The sequence below is a fragment of the Dipodomys merriami genome, unplaced genomic scaffold, assembly GCF_024711535.1.
Source record: "Dipodomys merriami isolate MVZ:Mamm:240054 unplaced genomic scaffold, mDipMer1.0.p SCAF_44, whole genome shotgun sequence".
In the NCBI taxonomy this organism is placed as follows: domain Eukaryota; kingdom Metazoa; phylum Chordata; class Mammalia; order Rodentia; family Heteromyidae; genus Dipodomys; species Dipodomys merriami.
Genome location: NW_027206002.1, coordinates 484534 through 499505, shown reverse-complemented (window position 1 = coordinate 499505; position 14972 = coordinate 484534). Strand labels below are relative to the sequence as shown.

Sequence of the window (14972 nt, the reverse complement as noted above, 5' to 3'; positions counted from 1 at the left end):
TAGTGGCTAGAGTGTAGTTAAGCTGTGGAAACAAGAGAGTAGAGAATATAGTTGAGAGGTGGTAGTTTGTTTTTTTGTTTGTTTGTTTTTAAAAGCAATGCTTGCAAAGTATAGTAACTTCATTCTTTCCTACTGGATAAATTATCCATGGAATTGACACTTGAATGAAAGTTTGTCATTTTTTTCCTCATAACGATTTTAACTTTCAAATCTAAACACTAGGATATAGTTTAGTATCTAGCTATACTACTTATATTTTAAATCTGATACTGTCTTGTTTCCATGGCTAAGTAGCTTTTGTACTATAGTTCACCAATTGCAGAAAATGCCCTATGTCTTATAATCACTGAAAATTTCAGATCTTCATTATCCTATCAGATTGATTTTTTCATGGAGCTAAGATTTAGATGAACAAGCTCTGGAATGAAAGACTTGTATAATTGTTAATATGATTAAATTTTTTGATCACACAGTGTGTGACTCTAGTCCTATTCCATATTTTCACACATAGATAGTGAACATAACTTTCTTTTTTCATATATATATATATATATATGTATATGTATGTTTTTTTGTCCATTTTAGGACTAGAACTCTGGGCCTGGGTGCCATCCTTGAGCCCTTCACCTGAAGGCTAGCACTCTACCGTACTCTACCACTTGAACCACAACACCACTTCCGGTTTTCTGGTGGTTAATGGGAGTAAGAGTCTGACGGGCTTTTCTGCCCAGGCTGGCTTTGAACCACGATCCTCAGATCTTAGCCTCCTACGTAGCTAGGATTATAGGAGTGAGCCACTGGCACCTGGCTTGAGCATAACTTTCTGATGGAAATTAAATCAGAATGTGAGCACAAGTCATTATTGTTCTTAAATTATCATCAATTTAAGCCCTTATTTTTATTTTTTGGCAGTCCTAGTACTTGCACTCAGGGCCTAGGCACTATCCCTGAGCTCCTTGTTCAAGTCTAGCACTTTATCACTTGAGCCACAGCACCACCTTCTGGCTTTTTTCTGTTTATGTGCTACTAAGGAATTGAACCCAGGGCTTCATGCATGCTAAGCAAGCACTCTACCACTAAGCCACATTCCCAGCCTCCTCATCTTTTTTTTTTTTTTTTTTTTTTTTTTTGGTCATTCCTGGGGCTTGAACTCAGAGCTCTTCAGCTCAAGGTGAGTTCTCTACCACTTGAGCGACAGTGCCACTTTTCTGGTGGTTTATTGGACTTTCCTGCCTGGGCTGGCTTTGAACTATGAATATCAGATTCAGCCTCCTTAGTAGCTAGGATTACAGGCATGAGCCACTAGTGCCTGACTACCTTATCTTTTTTTTAAAACAAGGTCTTCCTATGTTCCCCAACTGTTCTCAAACCTCAGATCCTCCTGTCTCAGCTTCCAAAGTGCTGAGATTATAGGCTGGAACCACCATATCTGGCTGCTTGCTTGTTTTAATTAATAAATTTTATTTTTATTTATTATGCCTCTAAATATTGATATAGGCATAATCGGTAGAATGAACCACAGTAAGATGTGAATGAGATTCATATTGTTTTAATTCATTTTTCTTTTAATAGTATTTTGTGAGTCTCTTTCTATGTCATTGAATGTGAATATGAATTTTTTACCTCTTTTTTTTGTGTGTATTTTTGCCAGTCCTGAGGCTTGAACTCTGGGCCTGGGCGCTGTCCCTCAGCTCTTCAGCTCAAGACTAGTACTCTACCACTTGAGCCACAGCGCCACTTCTGGTTTGTGAGTCTCACAGACTTTCCTGCCCAGGCTGGCTTTGAACTGCGATCCTCAGATCTCAACCTCCCCAGTAGCTAAGATTACAGGCGCGAGCCACAGGTGCCTGGCTTCCCCTGGTTTCTTTAGATACTATAGATTATTTTCCTACTGTATATTATTTCTTCACTAGGTCTTGAAGCTTGTTCAACTGAGTTCTAGCTCTTAGTGCTGGGTTGGTGCCATGCTACTGAAAAAAAAATGAAGGAATGCAGTGAGATGAGCATGATTCACTTTACAATTTAAAAGGAACAACATTTGCTTGAATACAGTTTTATTTTGTAACTGACAATTTTATTTTCTGATTTACAGTTCACAGCAATCCAATGGACATGCCTGGAAGAGAGCTGAATGAAGACAGAGACAGTGGCATAGCACGTTCTGGTAATGTCAGGTTCATGAGTGAATCCAGATTTTTATGATATTACTGTTATCTGCACTGATTTTTTTTTTTTTGTCAGTCCTGGGGCTTGAACTCTGGGCCTGGGTGCTGTCCCTCAGCTCTTCAGCTGAAGACGAGCACTCTACCACTAGAGCCACAGTGCCACTTCCAGTTTTCTGGTGGTTCATTGGAGCTAAGAGTCTCAATGGCATTTCTGCTCAGGCTAGCTTTGAACTTTATCCTCAGATCTCAGTCTCCTGAGTAGCTAGGATTACAGGTGTGAGCCACCAGCACTTACCTGTGCTGATATTTTTAAGCCCTGCCTTTGCCATCTAATTCTGTGTACAGAATTTTTCATATCGATACTAGCCACATTATTTATACCAGTGATAGATCCTGTGCAAGACGTTTAGAAAAAGAGGACCTAACTTGGCCCAAGGGGTACAGGGTACAAACAATGATTTATAGAGGCAGGATGCTTGAATTGTATGTTGAGAAATAAATAGCAATTATCCAGGTAATGGTATAGAGAAGATTGACTTAGCTTTGTTGACCCTAGGGAGGGTGCTAAGTGAAAGATGGAGTCAGTTTTGGAATAATGTTAAATATGAATGTGAAATTGTACAACTCTGCTCTCTAAATTCATTCTGATTCAGTTTGTAGATGGCAAGATTAATCTTAGTGGATTATATTAATCACATGGGTTATATTCCATAGATGAGCAGTAGAGAAATGATTTTGAGATGATTGGAGTATTCCCAAAGGCTGATTTGACTTAGCAAATGGCTTAAGCTTTTGTATTTGATAAAAACAAAATTAAAAATCACTACCTAACAAATCACCTGTACAAGCTGGATGCCAGTGGCTCAGGCCTGTAATCCTAGCTACTAAGGACCCTGAGATGTGAGGATCATGTTTCCAGCCCAGGCAGTAAAGTCCCTGAGACTTTTATCTCCAATCAACCACCAGAAAACTGGAGGTGGTGCTGTGACTCAACGTGGTAGAATGCTTTGAATGCCTTGAATGAAAAAGCTCAAAGACAACATCCAGGCGCTGAGTTCAATCCTAAAACCCACCAAAAAGTCACTTGTACAACATGGTGAATAAATGTGCACTGTACAATGAATGGATGAATCTAGCTAATTAGCATATATTTGCATATTGGACACACACACACACACACACACACACACACACACACACACACACACACACACACACACACACACACACACACACACACACACACACACACACACACACACACACACACACACACCCATGTAATTACCTCAGTCTCCATTTTTGTGGTGAGACCACTGTCTCTTCTCACATTGCACAAGCGTATAATATGTCATCATTTACTATGGTTGCCATGTAGTACAATAGAACCCTAAGTTTATTCAAAGAATAAGTGGTAGGAATATAGTTTCCATTTCATCCGAGATTTGGGAGATGATAAAATATTTTTTCTATATTTTCTTCTGTATGAATTGGAAGACTTGGTTAAAAATATCTGTGCACCTGCGCTAAAGTAATTCATGTGGGCCATTTAAAGGAATTGTGTTTTTTTGTGATAGTATAGCTCTTCAGCTCAAGGCGAGCGCTCTACCACTTGAGCTACAGTGCCACTTCCGGTTTTCTAGTGGTTTATTGGAGACAGGGGTCTCATGGACTTTCCTGCCCAGGTTGGCTTTGAATCTCGATCCTCAGATCTCAGCCTCCTGAGTAGCTAGGATTACAGGCGTGAGCCACCAGTGCCCAGCTTTCTGTTTGTCTTAAATACACATAAACATATGTGACACAGATATATATTTTGTTTTGTTTTTGTCATAGAACATCTTCAAAGAATTGGGATTTTTTAATGGAAAATTTGAAAGAGAGACCTTGAAGCAAAACTGAAAAATTTGAATCTTCTAACTTTGAAACTTGTTAAAAAGAAATTTGTCATATGCTTCATCATGGACTTACACATTATACTTTTTTTCTGACTTTAACAGCATCACTCAGCAGCTTGCTTATCACCCCGTTTCCCTCCCCAAACTCCTCACTTACTCGAAGTTGTGCCAGCAGTTACCAGAGGCGTTGGCGACGAAGCCAAACAACAAGTTTGGAAAATGGGGTATTTCCTAGATGGTAAGTGAGAGTTTTAAGCAAGATCGAATAGTTTCTTTTTTTTTGGGTCCAGTCATGGGGCCTGAACTCTGGGCCTGGGCGCTGTCCCTCAGCTCTTCAGCTCAAGGCTAGCGCTCTACCACTTGAGCCACAGCGCCACTTCTGGCTTTTTTCTTTTTGCTTATGTGGTGCTGAGGAGTCGAACCCAGGGCCTCATGCATGCAAGGCAAGAGCTCTACCACTGAGCCACCTTCCCAGCCCCCATCTTTCCTTTTCTTGCAACCATTATTCTGTATTTATCGGCACAAATTCGACTGCTCTAGCTACCATAGTAAATAGAATCAGGCAGTACTTGGCCTTCTGTGACTGGCTTATTTTCCTTTAATAACAACTACAGGGTTCATCCATTTTGTAGCATGTGTCAGAAATTCATTCCTTTTTATGGCTAAATAGCGTTTTATTAGAAGTACTTTTTAAAATCCATTCATCTAGCTGGGCTTCTGGTAGCTCACACCTGTAATCCTAGCTACTCAGGAGCCTGAGATGGGAGGATCACCATTTGAAGCTGGCCATGGGAGAAAATTAACCACTCAAAAACTGGAAATGTCACCATGGCTTAAGTGGTAGAGCTCTAGCCTTGAGCACAAAGCTCAGGGATAACGCACAGGCCACAACCAGGAAAAAAAAATCCATTCATCTTCTGTAGACTAGTAGGTTGCTTCTACTGTTTGCTACTGTGAATAATGTTACTATGAGTATGGGTATACACATACTGGTTTTAGTCCTTGACATTCATTCTGTGGATGTATATCTAGAAATGGAGTTTCTGGGTGAGAAGGTAATTATTTTTTGTCTTTCCTAATTCTTTTCTTGTCTTTTCCTTTCCTTTTTGTGGGTGCTCTCCCTCAGCTCTTAAGCTCAAGGCTGTTATGTTCTACCACTTTGAGCCACAGCTCCACTTCTAGTTTTCTGGTGTTTAATTGGAGATAAGAGTTTCACAGACTTTCCTGCTGGGGCTGGCTTTGAACCATGATCCTCAAGTGTCAGCCTCCTGAGTAGCTAGGATTACTGGCGTGGGCCACTGGTGCCTGGCTTTCTAATTCTGTTCTTTAGTCTGTCATATGTCTCTCTACATTGACTGCATGATTTTACATTGCCACCACGATGGAAGTTCTACTTTTTGCATTCTCCTCAAAACATGTTAACTGTTTTGTGTTATAGTCCTGGGGATCAAACCCAGGGCCTTGATTATGCTAGACAAGCGCTCTACCACTGAGCTACATTCTAATGGATATTGATGTCATTTGTCATTATAGTTTGGTTTACATTTTCCTCATGATCTCTTAGAGTGCTTATTAGCCATCATCCTTAGAGAAATGTCTGTTTAAGCCCTTTACCCATTTTAAAATCACATTTGTTTTGTTAAACTGTAAAAATTCTTTTATACAATTTAGATATTCTTTAGCATATATTGTGTAAATATTTTAGCCCATTCCTTGGATTGCCTTTCTTTCTATTGATAATATCCTTTGAATTACAAAAATTTTATATAGAACAAAGTAGCTAATTTTTTCTTTTGTTGGTCAGGGGGCATGAACTCAAGGCCTGGGTGCTATCCTTGAGCTTTTTCCACTCAAGGCTATTGTTTTATCACGTTGAGCCACAGCACCACTTCTGGATTTGTGTTGGTTAATTGGAGAGCCTCAGCGACTTTCTTGCCTGGGGTAGCTTTGAACCTGTATCTTTTCTGTTTGAGAAACCATTGCTAAATCAATTGTCATGAAGCTTTTCTCTTTTGTTTTCTTCTTAAGAGTTTTATGTTTTGGGGCTGGGAAGGTGGCTCAGTGGTAGAGTGCTTGCTTTGCATGCCTGAGGCCCTGGGTTCGATTCCTCAGCACCACATAAGCAAAAAGAAAAAAGCCGGAAGTGGCGCTGTGGCTCAAGTGGTAGAGCGCTAGCCTTGAGCTGAAGAGCTGAGGGACAGCGCCCAGGCCCAAAGTTCAAGGCCCCACGACCGGACCCCCCCCCAAAAAAAAGAGTTTTATGTTTTGATCTTCCATATACCATATGAAAGATGGTTTTGATTTCTTGGTGTTTCATGTTGGTTTTGATAAAACATTTTTTTTTTTTTAAGTGTGTATTAGGTACAGATGTAGATAAGAAAGCATCATGTTTTCTTATTTATTCCTGTCCTTTCTTCTTTCTTCCTTCATTTTACTTTGGGGAGACAAGTAGATCTTAGAACAGTGAATAGATTATGCCAGTCTTAGCTAAACCTTAAGTATTCTCAATCTGACTTTCTTTTTTCTTTTTTTCTTTTTTTTTTGGTCAGTCATGGGGCTTGAACTCTGGGCCTGTGCGCTGTCCCTAAGTTCTTCGGCTCAAGGTGAGCACTCTACCGCTTGAGCCACAGAGCCACTTCAGTTTTCTAGTGGTTTATTGGAGATAAGAGTCATCCCTTTCCTGCCCCAGCTGGCTTTGTACCGTGATCCTCAAATCTTAGCCTCCTGAGTAGCTAGGATTACAGGCATGAGCCACCTGTGCCCAGCCATCTCAATCTGACTTTCTAGTAAGCTTTCTTATAAAACGTGGGCAAGAATAAACAGCTAGTAGAATTTCTTAATTATACAATTAAAATTAAAGATATACATGTATTTGACAAAAAAGACAATTTTTAGCTCATGTATATTTAGTAAGAAGCTTGAATTGCAAATTTTTTAAACCAAAAATACATTTCTTTTTAAGGTCCATAGAAGAAAGCTTTAATCTGTCAGATGAAAGCTGTGGTCCTAACCCAGGAATTGTGAGGAAAAAGAAGATTGCAATTGGGGTAATCTTTTCATTATCGAAAGATGAAGATGAAAATAACAAATTTAATGAATTCTTTTTTTCACATTTTCCTCTCTTTGAAAGCCATATGAACAAATTAAAGAGTGCAATAGAACAGGTAAGTGTTACTTATACTTGTAAAAGATTAATTTTAATCTTTTCCTTTGTGTGTTATTTTTCTGAATAAACATTTTTATTGACTTAGAAGAAAAATTAACAGGTGCTTTTCAAAATGGTCTGGGAGATGCAAATAGATTCAATCTTTATATAAGCTCTTACAATTGGATAAAAGATTTAAGGCCATTTACTCATTTATTCATGAACGAAGATGTTGAGGGCTCTGTAATACAGAAGGACTATTGTAGTAACCAAAGAGAAGTTGTAAACAAGCAAAATTCCTGGCTTTATAGAATAGCAAATAGATGGGTATGTATTGTTTTAGATGATACTAACTATTGTAAAGAAAAATGAAAGTTATGTTAAGTATTTTGGAAAAAAATTATTAATACTTACAGTGTCATCAAGAAGACCACCAATAAGATGATAAAGAATGTATGGAGGGTCAGCTAGAGGAATTACAGAGAAAATGTTTGAGACAAAGGAAAATGCCCAATGCCGGGAATAAATCTGCTTATAAAACGTTAAGGAGGTCAAAATGGCTCTTGTGGGATATAATTGAGAAAGTGCTGGCATTTATTCTTAAGAAGGGTGAGAACCCAGTGGAATGGGGAAATCCCATTATTGATAAGGATTACTACTACTCATGCTGGTTGAGGATAGATTTCTAGGAGCAAAGTTAGATGTCATAGAACTAGTTGGGAGACTACTATAGCATTATGGGTAAGAGCCAGTGAATACTAAAACTAGTTTCTGTGATAGAACTTCTATATTTTATCCATAGAGCAAATAGAATTAGCTGATAGATGTAAAGTGGGATATATGAGAGAGAATGGCTGAGATCGGCATTAATAAGAGTGGTGTCAGTACTAAACTGAGGAAGATTACAGATGGAAACAGTTTGATGGAAACATCAGTAGGTTTATTTTGAAATGCCTCCTGCATATCCACTTATTTTTATGATCCTAGAATTTAGATGAGAGGTGATATTTAAGGGCATGAAACTGAATGAGATAACGAGAGGAAAGGAAATACTCGGAGTACATTGTTAAGTATTTCAGTAACTAGGGCTTGAGGAGATAAAAAAGAATGAGCAAAAGGAAATGGGTAAAAGGATTGGCCATTTAGCTAGGAGGAAACATGAGGATTTTCTTAGGGGAGCCATGGAAAGTGTTTCAAGAAGAAAGTAGGGAGCGGATGGTTCATGCCTGTAATCCTGGCTACTCAGAAGGCTGAGATCGGAGGATCATGGCTTGAAGCCAACCCAGGCAGACAAATCCAAGTGACTCTTTTCGTTAACCAGCAAAAAAGCTGGAAGTGGAAGTGTGGTAGAATGGCTGGAATGCTCAAGTGTTAAGAGTTGCTAGCCTTGAGTGAAGAAGCTAAGCATGAGCACAGGGCCCTGAGCTAAAGCCCCAGTACCAACACTGAAAACTAGAAAGTCTCAGGCTGCAGGAGGGTTACCTGTGTAACTCAGTAATAACTAATGTTCATCTGCCTCTAGAGAAGACATTAAACCTGTCAAAAAGCAAATTAACTCATTAACAATATTTTTATATTAAACAAATGAGTAAAGGCCATATTCATTTTTAAAATTAGATGCTGATAACATTTTCTTTTCTTTTAATTTTTAATTGTTATTATAAAGATAATGTAACTTATGTAAGTCAGCTAAAGAGTACATTTCTTTATTTTTTTTTTTCAGGGGGGGCGGGGGCTTGAACTCAGGGCCTGGGCACTGTCCCTGAGGCTCTTTTTGCTCAAGGCTAGTGCTCTACCAGTTGAGTGCCATAGCAACAATTCTGGCCTTTTCTGTGTATGTGGTACTGATGAATTGAACCCAGGGCTTCATGCATGCTAGGCAAGCACTCTACCACTAAGCCACATTCCCAGCCCAGTAACATTTTTTGCAGTTGACTATTGTTGTCCAAGTTATCACACTTAAATAGTCCTGTGATTGAAACATTTTGAGTTACTTAAGAGAAATGAGCTCTGTATAAAACTCTTTAGGCACCATAAACTTTTTTTGGGGGGGGTCTGGTCGTGGGCCTGAACTCTGGGCCTGGGCGCTGTCCCTCAGCTTGTCAGCTCAGGGCTAGCGCTCTACCACTTGAGCCACAGCGCCACTTCCAGCTTTTTTTTTTTTTTTTTTTTCTGCTTATGTGGTGCTGCGGAATCAAACCCAGGGCCTCATGCATGCAAGGCAAGCGCTCTACCACTGAGCCACCTTCCCAGCCCGGCACCATAAACTTTTTAAAGTGTTTTTAAGTGTTTTTATGCGGAGTGCTTTGATCATTCTGTAATCTAAAATATGCATTATTCTTAGCTTTGTTTAGATATTGTTCAGATTCAGTATATTATTTTTTAATTAAAATTGAAAGATAAAACTATTTTTAAATAAATGAATAGGATTTAAATTTAATTTAAAATGTTCTTTAGGAGTTAATTAATGATAAAATTTAGTTTACATTGGACCATCTAAAGAAGTTTCTTTCCATGACTTGCTTACAAAGCCACTTACTTTCTTTAGTAAAAGCTCGTTTCTAAGCACCTTGGCAATTATTTTGAAATCTCTAGTCCTGGGGCTTGAATTCAGGGCTTGGCTCTGTCTCTGAGCTTCTTTTGCTGAAGGCCAACACTCTGCCACTTGAGCCACAGCACCACTTCCGGCTTTTTCTGTGTGTGTGGTACTGAGGAATGGAATCTAGGGCTTCATGCATGCTAGGCAGGCACTCTACCACTGTCATATTTCCAGTCTTGAAATCTCTTCTTTTTGAGAACTATAATAATTTTTAAATGTTGATAAAACTGAATCTAAGCACTAAATTTTATAAACATTAACTGCTTTGTAAGTTGCAAGTCTGTAACACATAAAAAAATAAAAATAAAATTTCACTTCTAAACCATACAAAACTCTGTTTCTGGCTCAAAGTAATGCTATTTTCTCTTCAATGTATGTTTCTTAGACAAATTTAATTGATTTGTATTTATGAAAAGAATGCTAAAAAATTAAATTACCTTTGAAAAAGTAAAGTATAAAAATCCTCCTTCCTTCCTCTCTCTTCCTTGCTTTCTGCTAGATATAACCCAAGGCTTTATGTGTTCTATTTCTAACCTACATTTCCTGCCCAGTATTTGCTTTTATTTATTTAGGTGCAGGGTGGGGTGGGGTGAGCAATACTGTATTTTCCCAGGCCTGGCCTTGGACCAAAATTCTCTTACTTGTTCCTCCTTAGTAACTGGGATTATAGGTATGTACTAACTTACCCAGTAAGGGATTTAGCAGTTGGAAATTTGGAAGTTTTTTTTAAAAGTCACTGTAAATATGTGTATCAGAATTTTTTATTTTGTTCTGGATAATACTGTTATAGCATCATATAGGGTGATTATTTTTATTTTTTCCCCCATGTTTTGACCATAATTGATTTAAGAGTTAACTATGTAACAATTATTTTTAAGGCTATGAAAATGAGCCGGAGATCTGCTGATGCTAGCCAGAGGAGTTTGGCATATAATCGCATCGTTGATGCCCTAAATGAATTCAGGTACTTATTTCCCACTTTCCTATAAATGCAGAGTTGTTTTACGATGTACTTAACTCTAATAAAATGTAGTTCTTCAAATTTCTCTCTCCTCCTCCATGCTTTATTGAGCCCAGCCTAACCTTGAATTTGTAATTCTTTTGCTTCAGCTTTCCAAGTGCTTGGATTGCAGTTCTTTTAAATATCTTTGTCCCATAGTTATATGAGAGTAAAATTCAGTAATCCACTTTCTCCCAGCTCCCACCTCCTGTCTCTGCACAAAAGTTGTTTATTTCATTTTCTACATACTGTATATAGAATATCATGACTGCATTTCTTTTTTTGATTTGTTTTGTGTTTTGTGTGGTTGGTCCTGGGGCTTGAACTCAGCCTGGGCACACTGTCTCTGAGCTTTTTGGTCAAGGTTGGAACTCTACTTCTTCAGTCACAGCTCCACTTACCAGCTTTTTGGTAATGTACTGGAGATTATAGTCTCACAGATGGTCCATCCTTGGCCAGCTGCAAACAATGATCTCAGCCTCCTGAGTAGCTAGGATTACAGGTGTGAGCCTGTAATCCTGGCTAAAACACTTCAAATTCTTAGTTATTTTTAAGTTCCCAGAAATGTGAAGAACTTATCAAAGTGACCTATATTTGTTATTGCTATTTACTCTAATAGATTGTATTGATATTGGGTGAATATTCAATTAAACTTTGATAGACGAGATAGTTCCTTTCCTTTGTTTTGGGTTTCAGGTGTTAGAAAGTATTCTAAAATGGATAATAGAATTTTTTTAAATCTCCAAAACTTTTCTAGAAGTGTACTATTTGGTACATTCTGATCCCTGTTCAGTTCCTCAGTTATATGGCTCACATTTCAGTTGTTGAGTAAACTATGTATGGCTGATGACTTCCATATTAGACATTGCAGATATGGACACTGCATTTTCATAATTGCCAAAAGTTCTATTAAGTAGCACTGTGCTAAAATTTGGAAAATGGGACATCGTTCTATAGTTTCTATGAGACTAGTTTCTTAAGCCACAAGCTTTGAAGAATTGATTCATTTAGCGAACCAAGTAATCTTGGTTGAAATAGGTATTGATATAAAAGGGGAAAACATCTTGAATATACTTTGAAGCCTTCAGGAAACACTTCAAGTCACAGGATTAATTGTTTTCTACATTAATCAAAGAAACAGCCAGGAAAGCACTATAATAAGTAGGAAGTAGTTTTTCCTTGTATTTAATGACAAACTGCAGAAGATGGAGAGTCATAAAATACCATGTACATATATGGAGTCCTGATCCTTTAGAACTTTACTAAAGAGCAATGAAATGATGCAGATAAACTGCTGTTTAAGCCAGGTGCTGGTGGTCTGTAATCCTAGCTACTCAGGAGGCTGAGATCTGAGGATCAGTATTCAAAGCCAGCCCAGGCAGGAAAGTCTGTGAAACTCTTATCTCCAATTAACCACTAAAAATCCGGGTGACTCAAGTGGTAGAGCACTTGCCCTGAACAGAAGAACACAGGGACAGCTTCCAGGCCCAGAGTTCAAGCCCTACAACCAACAAAAAAAAACAAAAAACTACTGTTTATAGTGAGTTGTGGTTAAGCTGATACCCTTTTAGAATAATTTCCTTTTGTGTTTATTTTCTATGTGCAATAGATGCAGATATATAAATATAATGTATGTACAATTAGAAAGGCTCTAGAAATTACCTAGTTCTGTCCTTTAATTTTAAAACTGGAAAAACTGATATGTTTAAAGTATGGAAATAATTTGCTCTAAGTCATACCTATCATTGCAGATCCTGGCTATCATAGGAAACAGCATATTTTTAAATTAATATGCAAGAAAGTAACATTCAAATGAAAAAAAATGTATGAAAACTTTTTCATGCTACTATGGTGAGAAAGAAGGAAAGACTTTATTCATTCATTTTTTTAAAAAGGAATTTAATCTAGGTGTAAGACTCAAACTGGCGACATACCCTTTAAGGTTATGTAATTTGAGGAACTAAATATTTCATAATGTTTCTTCTTGTCGGGCGCTGGTGGCTCGCGCCTGTAATCGTAGCTACTCAGGAGGCTGAGATCTGAGGATCACAGTTCAAAGCCAGCCCAGGTAGGAAAGTCTGTGAGACTCTTATCTCCAATAAACCACTAGAAAACCGGAAGTGACGCTGTGGCTCAAGCGGTAGAGTGCTTGCCTTGAGCTGGAGTGCAGGGACAGCGCCCAGGCCCAGAGTTCAAGCCCCACGACTGACAAAAAAACAAACAAACATAATGTTTCTTCTTCTTTTTAGAACAACAATTTGTAATCTTTACACAATGCCACGGATTGGAGAGCCTGTCTGGCTTACCATGATGTCAGGTACTCCAGGAAAGAACCAGCTTTGCCATCGTTTCATGAAGGAGTTCACTTTTCTAATGGAAAATGCTTCCAAAAATCAGTATGGACTGTTTTTTGTTCTTTGTTCTTTAATTATTCATTTACTTACAAAAATGTTTTTCATAATTTATTGTCGATATCTGGATATCTAGATTGGGAGTAAACAGTGAAAAGACTGTATGAATGTCTAAAATGTATCTCTGTAAATATTTTTTATTAGTGAAACTATTCTAAAAATACTTATATGATAGAAGAGTATAGACAAAGCCAGGCTTGTAATCCTAGCTACTCAGGAGGATAAGATCTGAGGATTGTGGTTCAAAGCCAGCCCAGACAGGAAAGTCCATGAGACTCTTACCTCCAGTTAACCACCAGAAAACCAGAAGTGGCACTGTTGCTCAATTGGTAGAGTGCTTGCCTTGAGCTGAAGAGCTGAAGGACAGTACCCAGACTCTGAGTTCAAGCCCCACGACTGACCCCATCCCCACCCCCCAAAAAAAAGAATTAGACAAGTGGCATAGAATGAAAAACACCTAATAATTCCTGTGTCACAGTTCCTGACACTTTATCAAATTTTCTTCTCATTTTGGAGGAAGTTATATCCGTTTATAGGAGTTATATTTCAAGCCAGGTGCTGGTGGCTTATGCTTATAATCCTAACTTTTCAGGAGGCTGAGCTGAGGATGGCAGTTCAAAGCTAGCTGAGACAGGAGAGTTTATGTGACTCTTTTTCTCAAATTAACCACCAAAAAATGGTGGAAATAGAACTGTGGCTCAAGTGCTAGAGCACTAGCCTTGAGCACAAAAGCTCAAGGACAATATCAAAGCCTTGGGTTCAAACCCCAACACTGGCACTAAAAAAGAGAGAGAGAGGGTTTCATTTGTTAGAAAAGAGTTTTAAAAAATATGTAAGGAAGTGCTAGGATCCCAGTGATAACTTCTTTATTATGTGTGATCATACTGGGCACTGTCCCTTGGCTTTTTTGGTCTAGGATGACACTCTGCCACTTAATCCACAGCTCCACTACTGGCTTTCTTTTTTTCAGATTAATTGGAAATAGTTTCTTAGACTTTGCTACCCAGGCCAGCTTTGAACTGTGATCCTCAGATCTTAGTCTCCTGAGTAGCTAGGATTACAGGTATGAGTTCTATGTGGCTTAGTGATACTTTTTTTTGGTGCCAGTTCTGGGGCTTGAATTCAGGGCCTGGGTGCTATCCCTAGATTTTTTTCTACTCAAGGCTAGCACTCTGCTACTTCAGTCATATCCCCACTTCAGGATTTTTGGTAGTTAATTAATTGGAGATGAGAGTCTCATGGATTTTCCTGCCTGGGCTGACTTCAAACCATGATCCTCAGATCTCAGCCACCTAAGGAGCTAGGATTACAGGCATGAGCCACAGAGCCCAGCCAGTGATATATTTAAAAAAAAAAAAATTTTTTTTTGTCAGTTGTGGGGCTTGAACTCTGGGCTTGGGCACTGTCCCTGCGCTCTTCAGCTCAGAGCACTCTACCGCTTGAGCTACAATGCCACTTTCGGTTTTCTAGTGGTTTATTGGAGATAAAAGTCTCACGGACTTTCCTGCCCAGGCTGGCTTTTGAACCATAATCTCCAGATCTCAGCCTCCTGAGTAGCTAGGGTTATAGGCATGAGCCACCAGTGCCTGGCTCCAGTGGTATATTTTTAATTTTATCATATAGTTTTCTTCTAGTTATTAAGTCTTTAGAATTCAGATAAGCTGTTTAAATGCTTTCATTCTCTTTTAATGGGAAACAAAGTTTACTTTGGAATTCTCTTTATTTTTTCCATTCAGTAATTTAGAAATTGCTAAGTT

General features: G+C 38.5%; 1 protein-coding gene across 2 annotated transcripts in view; it reads left to right on the top strand.

Annotated features, from left to right (window-relative positions):
- The window catches only part of Fnip1 (folliculin interacting protein 1), an 85689-nt gene that overhangs the window by 53255 nt on the left and 17462 nt on the right, over positions 1-14972 (top strand). For both annotated transcript variants that reach the window (XM_069993685.1, XM_069993684.1), the window contains 5 exons: positions 2093-2164; positions 4163-4298; positions 7023-7224; positions 10683-10768; positions 13054-13200. In XM_069993685.1, coding sequence (XP_069849786.1) covers positions 2093-2164; positions 4163-4298; positions 7023-7224; positions 10683-10768; positions 13054-13200 — 643 coding nt within the window. The remainder of the gene's footprint in view (positions 1-2092; positions 2165-4162; positions 4299-7022; positions 7225-10682; positions 10769-13053; positions 13201-14972) is intronic.